The 17,760-nt window shown below is 57.0% G+C and overlaps 1 protein-coding gene across 6 annotated transcripts; it reads right to left on the bottom strand.

The window, feature by feature from the left end:
* Window positions 1-282: 282 nt before the first annotated feature.
* CCDC9 (coiled-coil domain containing 9) lies at window positions 283-17,478 on the bottom strand. 6 transcript variants are annotated; one of them, XM_024351490.3, is made up of 15 exons: window positions 17,371-17,478; window positions 15,578-15,651; window positions 15,318-15,422; window positions 13,559-13,660; window positions 13,142-13,393; window positions 9,306-9,389; window positions 9,046-9,219; window positions 7,507-7,688; window positions 3,850-3,896; window positions 3,615-3,750; window positions 3,116-3,221; window positions 2,654-3,029; window positions 2,190-2,282; window positions 979-1,028; window positions 283-419 (listed from the first exon to the last, which is right to left on the bottom strand). In XM_024351490.3, the coding sequence occupies exons 2-15, from the start codon at window positions 15,578-15,580 to the stop codon at window positions 402-404; spliced, it is 1,728 nt and encodes a 575-aa protein (XP_024207258.1). In that variant the 5' UTR covers window positions 15,581-15,651; window positions 17,371-17,478; the 3' UTR covers window positions 283-401. The 6 variants fall into 6 exon arrangements, with proteins under 6 accessions (XP_024207258.1, XP_016791815.1, XP_016791817.1 ...); XM_016936326.2 differs by lacking the exon at window positions 283-419 and having other exon boundaries at window positions 550-1,028; XM_016936328.4 differs by lacking the exons at window positions 283-419; window positions 17,371-17,478 and adding an exon at window positions 16,327-16,533 and having other exon boundaries at window positions 550-1,028.
* Window positions 17,479-17,760: the final 282 nt, after the last annotated feature.

The following is a 17,760-nucleotide window of genomic DNA, read 5'->3' as shown; positions in this document are numbered from 1 at the left end:
GACCACGCCCCCGCTGACGGCCCCGCCCCATGCCCATGGCCAGAGCCCCACCCGCGCGCGCTGACCCCGCCCCCCGCTCTAACTCCGCCTGTCAGGATTCCGGCCCCGCCCAGGCAGCCTAGCTCCGCCCCCGCGGGACCCGCCTCCTCCAGCACACTCTCAGCCCGCTTTCAGGTATCCTCAGCACCTCAGGCCCCGAGGTTCCAGCTCCGCCCCTCACCGCAATCGCGCCCCTTCTCCCAGCTCCTCCCCAACGGTCAGCTTTTCCCTCTCCCTAGAGCCAAGGGGTCCAGACTAGGCTCTGGGGTAGAAAGAACACAGCCTGGAAATCCAGATAAACCCCTCCTCACGCCCCCTCCCCATCAAGGCGGGGAAGCTTCAGTCCCCTCCCAGCAGCGTCTTCAGGAATTCGGGGAGGCCTGCGGGAGGGGGGAGGGAAGACGGATCAGAAGGGTGGAGGAAGACCCCTTCCTTCCGCCTCTTCCGCCACAGAAAAGCCCGCCAAGCACAGCGACCCAGCCTGCCCCCTACAGAAACACAGTTCAAGGGTGAGCGGAAGCACTGCGTTTAATACGACAGGGCTGGCGCCCGAGTAATTCAAGCCCTTCGGAAGAGTCACCGGCTGCCAGGCCTCGGATGCAATCCTGGAGGCGGGAGATTCGGCCTGAAGACTAGCTCGAGCCGCCCAGGGCCTCCATGGGAGACTAACGCGGAAGCGTCCCAGCCGTCCCAGTGCCATGACGTCCCCCGTTGGTGGGGCCTGCACCCGACTACTGCCCTGGCCCCGTCCGGCTCGCAGACCCTGGCTCCTCCCCCCTTAGATTTAACCCTCTCCTGGCTGGAGTGTGGCAGAAGCAGAGGACAGAGGAGCGAGGCGGTGGGAGGTTAGTGCAGAGCGCGGAGGCCGCGGTCCGGCGGGCGCGGTCAGCGAGCGGCCCCCGGCGGCGGAGGGGCCGCCACCACCTTGCAGAAACGCACCCTCTGGAAGTCGGTGATCTCCGCCGTCTCCTGGCCTTCGGGGCCTGCCTCTGAGGAGAGAAGGGGCTGAGTCAGCGGAGGGGAGCAGTCTTCCCACCTCCCCCCCGGCCCAGGACCCCTCCCCCGTCTAGCCACGCCTCTCATCCAGTTCGAGCCCTTGCCACAGCAGGCTTGGCGCTAAGCGGTTTACGGGGCCCAGACTAATCCTCTCAGCGGACCCACGCAGCAGCAAACACTCCCAACATAACCGTTTACAATCGAGGAAACGCGGGTGTGGCGAGATCTGGCTCCCGAACAACAAGTGGCCCAAGACAGAGCGTCTGGGCCCCCGCGCCACCCAAGGCTGCAAACTGTCCTCTCCCACCCCCGCCAGTCCTAGAGGACCCGCCCTCCCCTTTCCTTCGCCAACGCCTGCTATTCTAACCAGTCCTTCCTTGGCTCTGCCCCCCCAATCCTAATCCCACTCTGGGGGAAGGGGAGGCCATCTGAGATTCGAAATCTTACTCTTACGGAGTGTAGGTGGAGAGGGGCTTGGCCTCTTGCTCGCACTTCCTCGGTCCCAAAATGCTGATCGGGTCCGCATGTCTATTCTAATTTGCCCCACTAGGTTGCACCTCAGAACGCTAATCCCAGCCACAGTTAAATCCAGTTTTCTGCCCTTGCCCATCTCTTTGCCCTTTTCGAGCCAGTTCAAATTTCGAAGTCTGCCTATAGCTCCTGCCCTAGTACACCAACGCCAACCACCTTTTTTGAGACGGAGTCTTGCTCTGTCGCCCAGGTGGGAGTACAGTGGAGCGATCTCGGCTCACTGCAGCCTCCGCCTCCCAGGTTCAAGCGATCCTCCCGCCTCCCAATTAGCTGGGATTACAGGCATGAGCCAAGGCATCCGATCCACACCCCATTACTCTTAAACCAGTGCTTTCCAAAACCCCTGAGCTCGACTCCAAAATTCTAATCCTTTCCTTAACCCCACCTCCTCAACCTCCATACCAAATTCCTATTGGCTTGGCCCATAAAGTTGCCCCTTTGCCCCACCCCTGCCACCCGGCTCCAGCCCCCCATCCCTATCCGAGCTCCCCCTTTTCACCTCACCTCTATGGTCCAACTGCTACCTACACACACTCACCCCACTCCCCCCAAGCCCTCTGCCCCTCAGCCCCAGAGAAAGAGGAAGAAGCGGCCTCCATCCCATGCCCCATGCACTCCCCCACCTGGAGTTGCCTCAGACCCTTCCTCTTCAGCTTTCTGGGTTCCTCGGAGGCTGGGCCCACTCTCCGGGAAGGCAGGGGCTGACTGGCCACCTCCTAGGGAAGGGGAGTCCCAGTCAAGCCCCCTTTCCCGCCTGACATCTCCCCACCCCAAGAGAGAAGGCCCAGGGGGAGTTGAAGGGGGTTCAAGGACACACCTGGGGGAATGTCATTGGAGGATGTGAATTCTTTATTGGGGAGGGGGCTCAAAGGGCTGGGGCAGGCTCTGGGAGTGGACATTCCAGAGACGGGCATGACAGTACAGAAGAGCATGGGCTGCGCCACCCCCCCAGCCGACAGGGCTGTGGGGCACACTGGGTCCCAGGGCCCAGCCCCAAGGGTCCCCCACCAGCCACACCCCTCTAGCGCGCGCGCGCACACACACACAGGCAGCCAGCTTCATACACTCTCAAAAGGCCAGGCCTCACCCGGAGAGAGGGCGCCAGCCAGGTGGGTGGTCCGGGGAGAATTCAGCTCCACCTCTTCACCCCAATCGGACACAGGCTGGTGGCCGCTGGGTGGTGAGAAAGGGCTGGAAGGTGTGCCAGGGGCCTGGGGCTCCGGCAGGGGCTCCTCCGGACTGAAGGGGACTCCGTGGGCCTGCTCACTGCAGGGGATCCCGGTGGGGGCAGCCTCTGGGACTTGGTGGTCTTGGGCTGGTTCCTCCTCATCACCTTCTTCCGCCTCGATCTCCTCCTCCTCCTCATCCTCACTTATGTCCTCCCATTCTTCATCCTCTTCCCCCTCATTCTCTTCCCCCTCGTCTTCAGGAGGCCGGTGGGCAGGAGCTGGGATCTCGGGTGGCTTTGGGGACACAGGCAAGTCAGGGCAAGGCACAGGTCCTGAGCCCCCACCCCAGGCCCGTGCCCTGAACCACAGCCCAGCCTCACCTGCATGGGTGTCTCCTTGGGGGAAGTCTCGGGGGAAGTAGGCTGTGGAGTCTCAGGGGCTGGGGATGCTGCCCCTTCTTTTGTCTCCCAGCGGTCATCATGGTCACTAGAGGGAACAGAGGGAGGGGTGATGCCTGGGTGGAGAGCAGACAGGAGGAAGGGGCTTCCTGCCTCCACCCTCCCTAGGGAGGAGCTGCCCAGAGCATCTGGCATGGTGGAGGGCTGAGGGAATGGCGGATGTGTGTCCCCAGGTGTCAAGGACAGAACGAAAGTGGGGCAGGTAGCAGGAGAGGAGATGGGTGACGGCAGAAAGGGGACAGATGAGGGTAAAACCAAGAGCCAGATCCCAAGCCCCTCAAACCACGGACCTGCGAGATAGACAGGGCCAAGACAAAGACAGGGACAGACAGATGTACCCACACCTTCACAGCAAGCCAAAGAAGAGAACGCCCTGCGGAGAGCCCTGGGGGTGTGCAAGCCCGCAGAAGGGGTGCCCCACCTGTAGGCCCTGGGCGCTGCCTTGGCCTGGGGCCGACTGCTCTTTCTCCTTCTGCGGCTGCTGGCCTCAGCTCTGTGCTGGGACAGGAACTCCCCAAAAGTAGGGGGCTTCGGGGGCCGGGCCCAGGCCTGGTCATCTGCAACAGAACGCAGGTGTCATCGGGAAGGGAAGGTGTGGCACACACCACCCCTGACTCCCAGACCGAGCCTCGGCTCATCCAAGGGCACCCACTCACCATAGCGGTGGGATGGTTCATGGGCAGGGACTGGGCCATCCTTGAACCTGGGGGAAAGATAACGGGTGAGCGGGCAGCTGGGGGAACAGGGTAACAAGAGGATCAAGAAGATGGGAGAGGTCAGGGTCAGAAATCGGATCAGAGACAGACGGTCAACCAGACAGGAGACACTAGAAGTAAGACAGGGCCGGGCATGGTGGCTCAAGCCTGTAATCCCCGCACTCTGGGAGGCTGAGGCAGACAGATCGCTTGAGCCCAGGAGTTCAAGACCAGCGTGGTGAACATGGCGAAGCCCCACCTCTACAAAAAATACAAAAATTAGCTGGGCGTGGTGGCGCATGCCTGTAATCTCAGCTACTCGGGAGGCTGAGGAGGGAGGATCACTTGAGCCTGGGAGGTCAAGGCTGCAGTGAGCAGTAATCAAGCCACTGTACTCGAGCCTGGGTGACAGAGGGAGACCCTATCTCAAAAAAAAAAAACAAAGGATAGGACCAGGTGATGGGCAAGAGGCAAATTTGACAGCATAGTGACAAATACAAAAAGATTCAGAATGTGGGCGCCAAAACAAAAATTTGGGGGGATCACCACAGACCCTTGCCCAAGTACATGACCCACAACTCCCTATCTGACCTTTCCCACCAGTCTCCCTCACCTCTCCCGCTAAGCAGGCTCTTCCACCACACCTAGCTCCTGCCTCAGGGCCTTAGCGCCTGCTCCTGGAACGTTCTTCCCACGTTTTTCACTGGCTCACTCCCTCACCTCCTTTCACGGCTCTGCTCAGAGGCCTTCCCGAACCCCCAGCTAAGATAATATTAGGGCCGGGCACGGTGGCTCACGCCTGTAATCCCAACACTTTGGGAGTCCAGGTGGGCGGATCACCTGAGGCCAGGAGTTCGAGACCAGGGTGAAACCCCATCTCTACTAAAAATACAAAAATTAGCCGGGCTTGGTGGCAGGCACCTGTAATCTCAGCTACTCGGGAGGCTGAATCAGGAGAATTATTTGAACCCAGGAGGCGATGTTGAAGTGAGCTGAAATCACACCACTGTACTCTAGCCTGGGCAACACAGCAAGACTCAGTCTCAAAAAAACAAAAAAAAAGATAATATTATTACACAGATTATCTAAGTCTAAAATTCTAACCTCCACCCTGGCTGCTTACTCTGCATCATTATCCTTCTGGGCCTAACATTAGACCTCTTAATTACCCACCTTGCCCACTACACTCTTAGTTCCAAAAAGGCAGAAATGTTTTGTTTGCTGCTGTATCACCTAGAACCTTCCATGACATGGAGGACTCAAATATATGCTGATGAAAGCAAGACACCATGCATTTTTTTTTCTTAGAGATAGGGTCTTGCTCTGTGGTCCAGGCTGGAGTGCAGTGGCATCATAACAGCTCACTGCAAACCTCCTGGGTTCAAGCAGTCCTCCAGCCTTGGCCTCCTAAAGTGCTGGGATTGTGGGGATTACAAGCATGAGCCACCGCGCCTGGCCCAGACACACATTATTATTATTATTATTATTATTTTTTTGAAACGGAGTCTCTCTCTGTCGCCCAGGCTGGAATGCAGTGGCGCGATCTCGGCTCACTGCAAGCTCCACCTCCCAGGTTCACACCATTCTCCTGCCTCAGCCTCCCGAGTAGCTGGGACTACAGGGCGCCCACCACCACACCCGGCTAATTTTTTGTATTTTTAGTAGAGACGGGGTTTCACCGTGTTAGCCAGGATGGTTTTGATCTCCTGACCTCGTGATCCACCTGCCTCAGCCTCCCAAAGTGCTGGGATTACAGACATGAGCCACTGCACCCGGCCCACACAAACATTATTCATCAGACTTGTTGCAAACTGCTTTTAGGACACACAAGAAAAACAAATACTTTCTCATTGTGAATGCTGAGAACATCTCCCCAAAAGCCCAGCTGCCTCCTCCTCAGGAAGATCAGCTATAGTATCTGTGCAAATTATTTCTCACACTCGCACAGGCTTGGTTCACAATCCACAACAAAATGCTTCCCGACCACTGGGCAAACAGACAAAATCCTCCTTAGCCAAAGGCAAAAAACAAGTTATAGGTGAATGAAAACTTTCAACACAGGAAAGAATGGGGGATGAGGTAAAACCTACAGTTGCTGATCTTTAAATACTGCTATTTATCGGCTCTTCCAGAACCTTCTCCTTCTTGGTTATGGAAGTTGGTCCCCATGACGATGATGCAATGAGGGCTTTGCTTTAAGTCTGACTGAATCGGGGGACAAAGTCAAACTTGAGGTTAACAGTGCCACTGGGATAAGAAGGTGGTGGTGCCGGGCGCGGTGGCTCACACCTGTAATCTCAGCACTTTGGGAGGCTGAGGTGGGCGAATCATGAGGTCAGGAGTTCAAGACCAGCCAGGCCAACATGGTGAAACCCCACCTCTACTAAAATTACAAAAAATTAGCTGGATGTGGTGGCACATGCCTGTAATCCCAGCTACTCAGGAGGCTGAGGCAGGAAAATCGCTTGAACCCAGGAGGCGGAGGTTGCAGTGAGCCAAGATCACATCACTGCACTCCAGCCCGGGCAACAGTGCGAGACTCCGTCTCAAAAAAAAAGTAAAAAAAAAAAAAGGTGATGGTGAGGCATGGAGACATTCAGGGATCTGAGTTGCTGGGGACAGGTCAGGCTGGCGGGAGGATGCAAAGGTCTAATCGCTGTTAAACAGCCTTCACGCCCTCCCTGCGTTGGAACTGATGTCCCTGCCGCCACCGGTGTTCCTATCCACTGGAGTGGGCAGAGCTTATTTCCCCGCCCCAGTGAGGCGGGGTGTGCTGGCGAACACAACTGGGAAGTGTGCCTGCTTGTGCATCTGCCCATGTCAGGGCAAGTGCTCCCCAGGCAGCTGCTGCCCTCAGCCTGGACAGCAGAATGAACACCCTGGCGCAGAGTGAATTCACCCTGCTGCAAGAAGCCAAGCCCAGCGGGACCCACAGCTTAGCGTCCAGCCTGGATCAGCTGAGCCCAGCATACCCATGAACACAGAAGAAATCCTCTCACCCCAGCTGCTCAGGAGGCTGAGGCAGGAGAATTGCTTGAACACGGGAGGCGGAGGTTGCAGTGAGCTGAGATCCTCCCACTGCACTCCATCCAGCCTGGGCGACAGAGCTAGACTCTGTCTCCAAAAACAAAAAGAAAACCAGAAATGCTCGGCCACGCGGTGGCTCACGCCTGTAATCTCAGCACTTTGGGAGGCCAAGGCAGGCAGATCACAAGGTCAGGATATTGAGACCATCCTGGCTAACACGGTGAAACCCTATCTCTACTAAAAATACAAAAAATTAGTTGGACGTGGTGGCAGACGCCTGTAGTCCCAGCTATTCGGGAGGCTGAGGCAGGAGAGTGGTGTGAACCTGGGAGGCAGAGCTTGCGGTGAGCCGAGATCACGCCACTGCACTCCAGCCTGGGCGACAGAGCGAGACTCCATCTCAAAAAAAAAAAGAAAACCAGAAATGCTCTCACGTGCCGCTGAGCTCCAGCAGCTGGTCCACGGCATCTCAGGATACTTGGCAGTCACTCACTCATACACAGCAGGAAAAACCAGAGAGAGGCATAGGACTTAGAAGTCAGGGCCAAGGTCAACGTGCCACACAGGGAGAGGAGCGGGGAGGAGACTCACATCCCATCGGTCTTCTCGGCATCCCACTCGCGCCGCCACTGGCCAGTGGGCTTGCGGTGCCTCTGCAGCCGCTCCTGGTCGATCTTCTCCCTCTCCTGCTTCCAGCGCAGGTACTCCGACCGCTCCCGGCCCGTCATGGACAACGTCATGTCTCCAGCACTGCCCAGGCCAGCTCGGCGGCCCTGCCCCCCAGCCCACAGGGAGTCAGGGTGCTGTCCCGCACCCCACCCCGCCCCTAAGCCCCGAGGCACATCCACTTGCTCAGGATCACACAGGGAAGCGATGACAAGGCAGAGATCACAATCAACTAGGCTCAGGTGGCACCTCCTCACAGAGGCCCTCTCAGATCTCCTAAGTAGCATCCTTCTGTCCCCTCAGCTGCTGGATTTTTCTCCACAACACTTGGTAGGACCTCACATCTCACTATATTTTCATTTACTCAGCTCCCACCAGAAGAAACCTCATCAAGGCAGGGGCTCTGCCTCCAAACTCTTCTCCCGCCGGGCGCGGTGGCTCACGCCTGTAATCCCAGCACTTTGGGAGGCTGAGGCGGGCAGATCACGAGGTCAGGAGATCGAGACCATCCTGGCTAACATGGTGAAACCCCATCTCTACTAAAAATACAAAAAATTAGCTGGGCATGGTGGTGGGCACCTTAGTCCCAGCTACTGGGGAGGCTGAGGCAGGAGAATGGTGTGAACCCGGGAGTCGGAGCTTGCAGTGAGCCAAGATCACGCCACTGCACTCCAGCCTGGGCGATGGAGCAAGACTCCATCTCAAAAAAAAAAAAAAACCTCTTATCCTCAGCACCTAAAACAGTACCTGGCACATAGTAAGTGCCCAGTAAACAATACTGTTAGTAACAAGAAAACCCTCAAACATACCACAAAGCTGTAACAACTAGAGCCAGGTGGTACTGACAGAAGAACCAACAGACGGACAATTTAGGGGTGGACCACCAAGTGCAAGGACACTGCCCCTGCCTCCTCTTCTAGGCCAGGTCCCCACCCCTCACACAGCACCTGCCATGTGGTAGGTGCCTCATAAATGCTGGTGTCATTAACAATGAGGGGAGATTTACCTTGGCAGGAAACAAAACATACCATAAATCCTTAATAATTAAAATCCTGGCCAAGCACAGTGGCTCATGCCTGTAATCCCAGCATTTTGGGAGGCCGAGGCAGGTGGATCACGTGAGGTCAGGAGTTCAAGACTAGCCTGGCCAACATGGTGAAACCCCGTCTCTACAAAATACGAAAAAATTAGCCAGGTGTGGTGGCACTTGCCTGTAATCCCAGCTACTCGGGAGGCTGAGGCAGAAGAATTGCTTGAGCCCAGGAGGCAAAGGCTGCAGTGAGCCGAGATGGTGCCACTGCACTCCAGAATGGGTGACAGAGCGAGAATCCGTCTCAAAAAAAAAAGTCCTGTGCTGTGGCACAAAAAAGGAGAGGCCCCATGGCCCTGATCTGTCTGGTTCCTGCTGCGCAGTCCCCATCAAAGCCCTGAGAGCCCCGGGGTGTCCTCATTGCCAACACCCACCTGCCGCTCGTGCTCAAGGCCACAGCGCACCCGCTCGAAGTCGGGGCCCCCCCAGTTGCGGCCGTGCCGGCGGCTGTCCTCCCGGCGGTCCCGCTCAGACTCCTCCAGGGGCCCACTGCGTCGCCGGGGGTCGTCCAGGAAGTTCCGCACTGGGTTGGGTTCAAGAACCCCTTCCTGCAGGCAGCAGAGCAGGGGGTTGGCGCGGGCTCCCTGCAGCCCAGGCAGCTCGGCCCTGCCTCGGGGACATCCGCACCACTGACCCGCTGGTTGCGCTCATACTCGGCGATCTTCTCCATCTCCTCATTCATCTTCTCAATGTTCTGCCTGCGCCGCTCCTCCCACTCCTGGGGGGATAAAGATAGGGACACCCAGCTTCAGGGAGAACTATTAAGCTGCCGGTGCAGGAGACGGGCTGCCCAGCAGGCCTGAGGCTCCTCTCCTCGGACTGGCCTGCTGGCATCTGACCATTTGCTCTCAGCGTGCTCCAGGTCAGCAGTGAACTGATGAGGCTGGCTGGCCAGGCCTAGACTATGCGAACAACACGCTGTACGCTGCATTCGCCTTCCTACTGGGGGGTCTGGAATTTCAGTACCTACCAGACAGAAGGGGCCTGCATTCAAAACTAGCCTCCAGGCTGACATGGTGGCTCACACCTCTAATCCAAGCACTTTGGGAGGCCAAGGCAGGAGGATTGCTTGAGCCCAGGAGTTCAAGGCCAGACTAGGCAACATAGCAAGACCCTGTCTCTACAAAAAATTTTAAAAGTGGCCGGGCGCGGTGGCTCACGCCTGTAATCCCAGCACTTTGGGAGGCCGAAGTGGGTGGATCGCCTGAGGTCAGGAGTTTGAGACCAGGCTGGCTAACATGGCGAAACCCCGCCTCACTAAAAATAGGAAAAAAATTAGCCAAGCATGGTGGTGGGCGCCTGTAATCCCAGCTGCTCAGGAGGCTGAGGCAAGAGAATCACTTGAACCCAGGAGGTGGAGGTTGCAGTGAGCCGAGATTGTGCCACTGCACTCCAGCCTGGGCAACAGAGTAGGACTCTGTCTCAAAAAATAAAATAAAATAAAAATAAAAATAACGGGTCAGGCACAGTGGCTCACGCCTGTATTCCCAGCACTTTGGAAGGCCGAGGCAGGTGGATCACGAGGTCAGGAGTTCGAGACCAGCCTGGCCAACATGGTGAAACCCCGTCTCTACTAAAAATACAAAAGTTAGCCGGGCATGGTGGTGGGCACCTGTAATCCCAGCTACTTGGGAGGCTGAGACAGGAGAATTGCTTGAAACCAAAAGGTGGAGGTTGTAGTGAGCCGAAATCATACCACTGCACTCCAGCCTGGGCAACAAGAGTGAAACTCCATCTCAAAAACAAAAAGAAATTTTAAAAACTAAATAAATACAATAAATAAAAATAAACCAGCCCCCAATTAAAAACCTGGAGTGCTGAATCTCTCGTGGGCATCCCTGGTAAGCCACATGTTGTCACAATTCAGTGCTGGAGGAATTCAGCGCATTCCCTGGGACTCCACAGGGAAAGGACGCTTGGAAGTTCATGCCGGGTTTCCTCCAGACCTCAGCCCAGGTACCCCGCCCCCTGCTGATTTTGCTTTGTGATCTCTTTCACTGTGATAAATCTAAGTCATGAATCTTTCTAGCAAACCACTGAACCTGCGAGTTCAGTGTCAGGGTGCTGGGGGCCCTGGCACACCAAGGTTGCCGCAATCATAGTGGTGGTAATAACAGTAATTACTTGGCAGATGGTTAGGTGACCTACCCCCACCAACCACAATCCGTTCTCCCCTTCTTCCTTCCATGGTAGCAAAAATTTATTGATTTTTTTTTTTTTTTGAGACAGGGTCTTACTCTGTTGCCCAGGCTGGAATGTAGTGGTGTGTTCACAGCTCACTGCATCCTTGACCTCCCAGGCTCAGCCTCCCAAGTGATCCTCCTGGCTCAGCCTCCCAAGTAAGTAGCTGGGACCACAGGGGCACACCACCACGTCCAGTTAATTTTTAAAATTTTTATAGAGATGGGGTCTCACTCTGTTGCCCAGCCTGGTCTCAAACTCCTGGGCTCAAGCGATCCTCCCACCTTAGCTTCCCAAGTAGCTAGGACCACAAGCCCATACCACAGCACCCAGCATTCCAAGTATGTTACTAGTAACCAAGCTAGTGACAAAATTTTAGATGGGCAAATAGCCAGCCAGCTGTAGACAACGTTTTCATTTCCCAGTCTCCTTTGAGGTTAGGTATGACCAGGTGTCTAAGTTCTCACCAACAGGACATAACCAAAAGTGATAAAGCAGACTCATCTTTCCCCTTCCTGTGAACTGAACCGCAACCATGTCGGCAACCCAGCTTTTACCACAGACAATGACCAGGACCTAGGGGCCACCAAGCAACAAAAACAGGAACCAGGCCGGGCACAGCAGCTCACACATGTAATCGCAGCATTTTGGGAGGCCGAGGTGGTAGGATCACCTGAGGTCAGGAGTTCAAGGCCAGCCTGGCCAACATGGCGAAACCCCATCTCTACTGAAAACACAAAAACTAGCCGGGTGTGGTGGTGCACACCTGTAATCCCAGCTACTTGGGAGGCTGAAGCACAAGAATCGCTTGAACCCAGGAGGTGGAGGTTGCAGTGAGCCAAGATCATGCCACTGCACTCTAGCCTGGGCAACAAAGTGAGACTCAGTCTCAAGAAAAAAAAAAAAAAACACAGGAACCTGGGTCCCTGAGTGACATCATGGAGCAGGGCCTCACCCCCTGGACCACCCACCTCCCTGCAGGGCTCAGCATACAAGGGAGAAATAAACTCCTACTCCACTTAGGTCGTGAAATTTTTGGAGTCTTTGTGTGACAGCAGCTTGGCATGCCCAATTTAAGTCTAATTATTTTTTTTTTTTGAGACGGAGTTTCACTCTTGTTGTCCAGGCTGGAGTACAATGGCGCAATCTCGGCTCACTGCAACCTCCACCTCCCAGTTTCAAGCAATTATTCTGCCTCAGCCTCCTAAGTAGCTGGGATTACAGGCGTGTGCCACCACACCCGGCTAATTTTTGTACTTTTAGTAGAGATGGGGTTTCAGCATGTTGGCCAGGCTGGTCTCGAACTCCTGACTTCAGGTGATCCGCCCACCTCAGCCTCCCAAAGTGCTGGGATTACAGGCCTCGTGAGCCACCGCGCCCAGCCTTTTTTTTTTTTTTTTTTTTTTTTTTTTTGATACAGAGTCTCATTCTGTCGCCCAGGCTGGAGTGCAGTGGCATAATCTCGGCTCACTGTGACCTCCACCTCCCAGGTTTAAGTGATCTTCCTGCCTCAGCCTCCCAAGTAGCTGGGATTACAGGTGCCCACCACCACGTCCGGCTAATTTTTGAATTTTCTTATTCCCGTGTAAGTGCTAGAACCAGAAGCTCACAGGGGAAGTGAGCTGCCCAAGGCCAGATAGCTCACAGAACCAGATTCAACCCATGTCCACGGTGGGCTGTAAGCCACTCAGCTAGACAGACTCCCACCCTGCTGACCTGCACGTCAGGGGTGAGTGAGGTAGTTACAGTAAAATCACTGCTCCCCATAACCAAAGCCGGGGACCAAGAGAAACACACAGAAACAGAATGCCACACAGAGCCTGTGCTCACAAGCACACCAGATAGACAGAGCCCACCAGACAGACACACAGTGCCAGAAAGGGAGGAGAGATGGGGACAGAGGATGAGCGGGCAAGCATGCACCAGAGAGCGAGAAAAAGGGAGACAGAGAGAGAGGGACAGGGAGGGACACGCAGCACTAAGCAGGAGACGGGAGGGAAGGAAGGCGAGGAGGAACAAGAAGACGGGGAGCAGGAGTAGGAGAGAAAGAGACAAGGAAAAACACGCGAGCTCTAGGCGTGAGAGGGAAGGAACAGGGGGAACTAGAAGAGGGGGAGCAGGAGGAGAAGGAGGAGGTGGAGGAAGAGAGAAACAGAGCCAGATGCAAAGGCTCAGAGAGAGATACTGAAAGATGGACACACAGGACAAATGTGCATCTGAGAGGAGGGAAAAACAGAAACAGACAACAGAGAACCTCAGCCAGGGCTCCAGGCGCTGCCTAGCTCCTACCTTGGATTTACGGTCAGAGATTGAGGTGTCTCCAGCTCCAGAGGGGTGAGGGGAACCTCGGCCCCGGCCCCTCCGGCCACGGCCCCCAGCTCCTCCTCCTCGAGGCTGCTCCCCGGGGCTGCCCTCCCAGCTGCGCGATGCTCGGCCCATGCCGGCCCGGCCTCCCTGCTGTGGAGGAGTCCGGCCCCCCTTGCTGGCCCCTGGGGGCCGAGGGGTCCCAGGAGACCTCCGGGAAGGACCCAGGTTCTTCTCCTGGAAGAGGGGAGATGGGGAAAATACAGTCACTGGGGCAGGGAGGCATGCGGCCAGGATGGAGGCCACCCACTGGTGCAGGACAGCTGGGGGCTCCTGGGTCCCAGGCCTCAACCCTCTGCCCCTCCCCATCCTCAGGGTCCCACACCCCAGTGACGAGCTCACCGACTCCACTGCCACGTTCTCCTTCTCCACTGAGCGGCCCTTTCGGGGAGCTGTGACTGCGACTCCCTCAAGTTCAGCTTTCTTACGGTCTTCCTCAATCTCCTAGGAGCAGACACCCGGGGTAGGGAAGCATCAGGTGCCCTGTCTGCCAGACGGACTCCCAGACCCCTGAACTCCTCCTAAGTCTGGCCCCAGCCCAGGCCTCTCTCCTGGACTCTGAACAAGAAGGCTGCTCATATCCCTCAAACCTCAGCACGTTGCAGCCCCACTCAGAACGTTCCTGTGGTGCCCCTCTGAGTAACAGCCTTCCCCACAGCCTGTGGGACCCGTGGGGTCTGGCCTTGGTACCTCCCCGACCTCATCTCTCACCCTCTCCCCACGATCACTCCGGCTTCCTTGCTATTCCCAGAACATACCAGGCTGAAACCTGCCTCAGGGGCTTTGCGCCAGCGGATCCCTCTGCCAGGAATACTTTTCCCAGAGACCCTCCAACCCCTCACCTCCTGTAGGTCTCTGCTCCAATGCTGCCTTCTCGTGAGGCCTTCCCTGAGCGCCCTGTGGAAACCAGCTCCCCTGCCACCCTCTCTGTTCTCATCCCATTTGCACCCAGCACCATATGCGTCTCGCTCACTGTCTGCTTCCTCCACTACGGCAGAATCTGCCTGGGGACAGGAATGTCTGTCTGCTTTCAGTGATGTATGTCACTGACATGTATCCCAAATCTAGAACGCTGCCTGGCCCACAAGGGAAATTCAATATGCCTTTTTTAAAATGAATGAATACATGAAGAATGAATAAATGAAACCCATGCCACCTCCCAGATCCCATCTCAGGGAGAGCCACATCACCTACTCAGCAGCCTTGTCCTAAATCCTCCCTCTTCCTCCCCCTGCCCTGAACTGCCCATCAGTAACTGAGTCCCTCTCAACAGCCCTGCCCTGAGCCAGGTACCTCCTCTCCCACTAGGGTTCCAGCCCCAGCTTCCTCCTTGGTCTCTGGGTTCCAGTATCACCTCCTCGCACCCACCACCGCACAGCACCCAGAGGCGTCTTCCTAAACAGCTATTCTGACCGGTCCCACCCCTGCTCAAGGCTCTCCCTGGCTCCCCAGTGCCCTCAGGACAAAGTTCAAACTCATCCTGGTGGCATTCAGGGCCTAGCACAGCCTGGCCCCTGCTGACCTGCCCAGGTCAATTCTCTCCTAACCAACCCTCCAACTTGAAGCTCCAAGCTCTCTCTTGCTTCCAACATTTGCACAAACTGTTCCTTCTGCCTGAAACATGTTCCCCTCTCCTTTTCAACTGGCTATTGTCTACTCACCACTCAAGCCTCAGAGTCCACTCCTCCAGGAAGCCCTCCCTGATATCCCCAAGGCTGGGTCAGGAGCCTCCTCTGGACTCCCACAGACCCCTGAATTTCCTGATTCCAGACTTGTCTGCTCTGGGGCATCCCTGAGGACAGGGCTGTCTCCCTGACTAGACGGTGGACCCTGGCGGGGGCAGGCCTGGGTCTGTCTCAGTCACAGCTATATCCCCAGCACCACTCAGCACTGGGGCTGGTAAAGATCTTGGGGAATATTTGTGAACAAATGAATGAATGAATGAATAATGGAATGAAAGAAGGGATGTCAGGCTAAAGCCTTTGGCCTTTATCCTGACAGTGATGGGGAGCCATGAAAAGGTTTTAAGGAAGGGAGAGGTGAGAAAAACTCACTGCGGGGAAGAGAGGGGATGGGGTCTCCCAGGGCGGGGCTAGGGCACCTGGTAGCGCCGGATGAGGGCCTCATTCTTCCGCCGAAGAGCCTCGATCCTCTTGTCCAACTCAGCATCCTTCTCCTCCTTTGATTTCAAATCGAGTGTGGCTGCCTGAGACCGGGAGGCAGTTGAGGGATGGAAGGAAAAACCTCCATCCATACCAGGGACTTTCCCCCAGGGTCTGAGAGTCTGCCCCCATGGATCCCATCCTCCCAAGCCCCCTTCCCCAAAACTCAGATTCTAGAGACCCCATTTTTCAGCCTCACCATTTCGCTGGCTGGGCGGAGCCAAGGTCCCAGCAAACCTCCCCTGCAGAATCTAGACGCAGCACTGAGGGTTCCTGGGGGCAGAGGGAAAAGAAGGACAAAGGCCAATGGCCCCCCAACCTACTTCACCCTCTAACATACTGTGGGATCCTCACAGCCATACACAAAAAACCCTGTACCCCAAGAGAATTCTAGCCCTCACTCTCCCTCCTTTCAACTGCCACCTCCATCTTCTCCATAGAAATTCAGACTCAGCCCTTTCATGATCTTTGTGGACTCACCCAGTTCCCATGTAAACGATCTAGTCAAACCCACCTTGGGGTTGGTCTGGCCCCCACCCACTGCTTAAGTATCCAACACTGCTCTCCTCCAAATGCTGATTCTAGTCCAGCCGCCACACCCTGTGGTATGAGTGTTAGCCCGGGTTCCCTATCTCAAGAGAGTTCCAACTACAACCCCTCCAACCAGCCTGCAAAAGAAAGTTCCAGACCCACCTCCCTGTGCTCATCCTGGTGCCTCTCATATCCAGGCGAATATTCTAGCTCCACCAGGTAAGGTTCAGAAACATTCCCAATCCCACGCTCAAAGAAAGTCCGAACCCCACTCTTATTGGCTGCCCAAGCTCTCAGAGAACATTCCAAGCCCGCGCCTTCCTCAGGGACGTCCTAGTCCCGTCTCCAGCGCCCTACGGAAGGTCGACAGCCTCCCGCCTCCCCCGAAAGGGTTCTGCACACAGGCCCAGAACTCACTGGCGAGGCTTCCTGGAACTGGCGTTTTGCCCCACTGAATACTCCACCCGCCCCAACAAGGACAAAACTACCCATGCCCGCCCCAGATTTTCTGTGCAAAGCTCCAGCCTCAATCCGGCTGGGAATGCCAGGGCCACGTCCCCGACATCCTGGAAACCGCTCTGGCCCCGCCCACGGCTCGGGAAAAAACTTTCTGGCCCCGCCCCCACCCATGGGCCATTAATGTGGCCCCGCTACCGACTTTCCCAGCCACGCTCTTTCCCCGCCTCCTGGCTCGCAGGCAACAGCCTAGACCCGCCCCTACCATCTCTTATTATTATTCCAGCCCCGCCCCCGGCCCGCCCAGTCAACCCTCTGGCCCCGCCTCCGATTGGCCTGGCCAACCTCCTGGACACGCCCCCTGACTCCCTCCCACACCTCGTTGCGTCAGCATCTGGCCCCGCCCATGGCTTCCCCAGGGTTCTGGCTCAACTCCCCGCTTCCCCGCCTCCCGGCCAACGCTCTGACCGCGCCCGTGGCTCAGACGAAACTTTCTCGCTCCACCCCCAGCATTCCCCGCCAGCACCCTGGCCCCGCCCCCTGGCTCACCCACTACATTGTGGCCCCGCCCCCGCCATTGCGTCAGCCTCTGGGTCCGCCCCCAACGTCCCGGCCAACAATCTGGACCCGCTTCCAGTAAGGTAAAACTTTCTGGCCCCGCCCACAGCGCTTCCGCCCGGCGTCCGAGCCCCGCCACACAGCTGAACAAGCAACACTATGGCCCCGCCCACAGTCCAGCCACAACTTTTAGGTCCCGCCCACAGCCGCCGGCCCAGGCTCTGGCCACGCCCCGACCCGACCCTGCCCACCCCCCCAACCGCCCGCCCCGCCAGCGCCCCTCCAGTTTCCCGTGTGGGCGTCCTGTCCCCGCCCCCCGCAGAGAACTCCGACCCCGCCCCCGCCGGCGGCTCCCCACCCCGCCCGCGCCTGTTCGCACTCCCCGCCACGTGGGGCTTCAGGCCCCGCCTTCTCTGGGCGCGCTCCCGGCCCCCTCCCCCCGGTCACCTGTCCCGGAGACCCCGCGGCGTCCGCGACTCCGGCTCCGTCGGCCTCTGCGACCGCAGCTCCCGGGCCACGCGCGTCACTTCCTGCCTGCACCACGTGAGGAAGGGAAATAAAGAGGGTCACTTCCGGTCCTGTGGGACCGTTTCCGGGAGCCTTAAAGGGGCCGCGCCTCCGCGATGGATGCGGGAGCGGGGCCGACTGGCCCCCCGGGTGTTCCGCAAGCTCATCCAACTTCCTTCTGCCTGAATTACCAACTTCCAGGAAAAGGAGACACCGTCCTCACTCCCTGGCCTCTACCTCTTTCTTCAAGCTGTTTCCGCCTCCAGCCCCTCATTCCTGGTTTCTATCAGTAGATGCCAAGCACTGGGCACTGACGCCTGGAAGCCTGGC

Source organism: Pan troglodytes, chromosome 20 (genome assembly GCF_028858775.2).
Source record: "Pan troglodytes isolate AG18354 chromosome 20, NHGRI_mPanTro3-v2.0_pri, whole genome shotgun sequence".
Taxonomy (NCBI): Eukaryota; Metazoa; Chordata; class Mammalia; order Primates; family Hominidae; genus Pan; species Pan troglodytes.
This window is presented reverse-complemented; position numbering and strand designations above follow the sequence as displayed.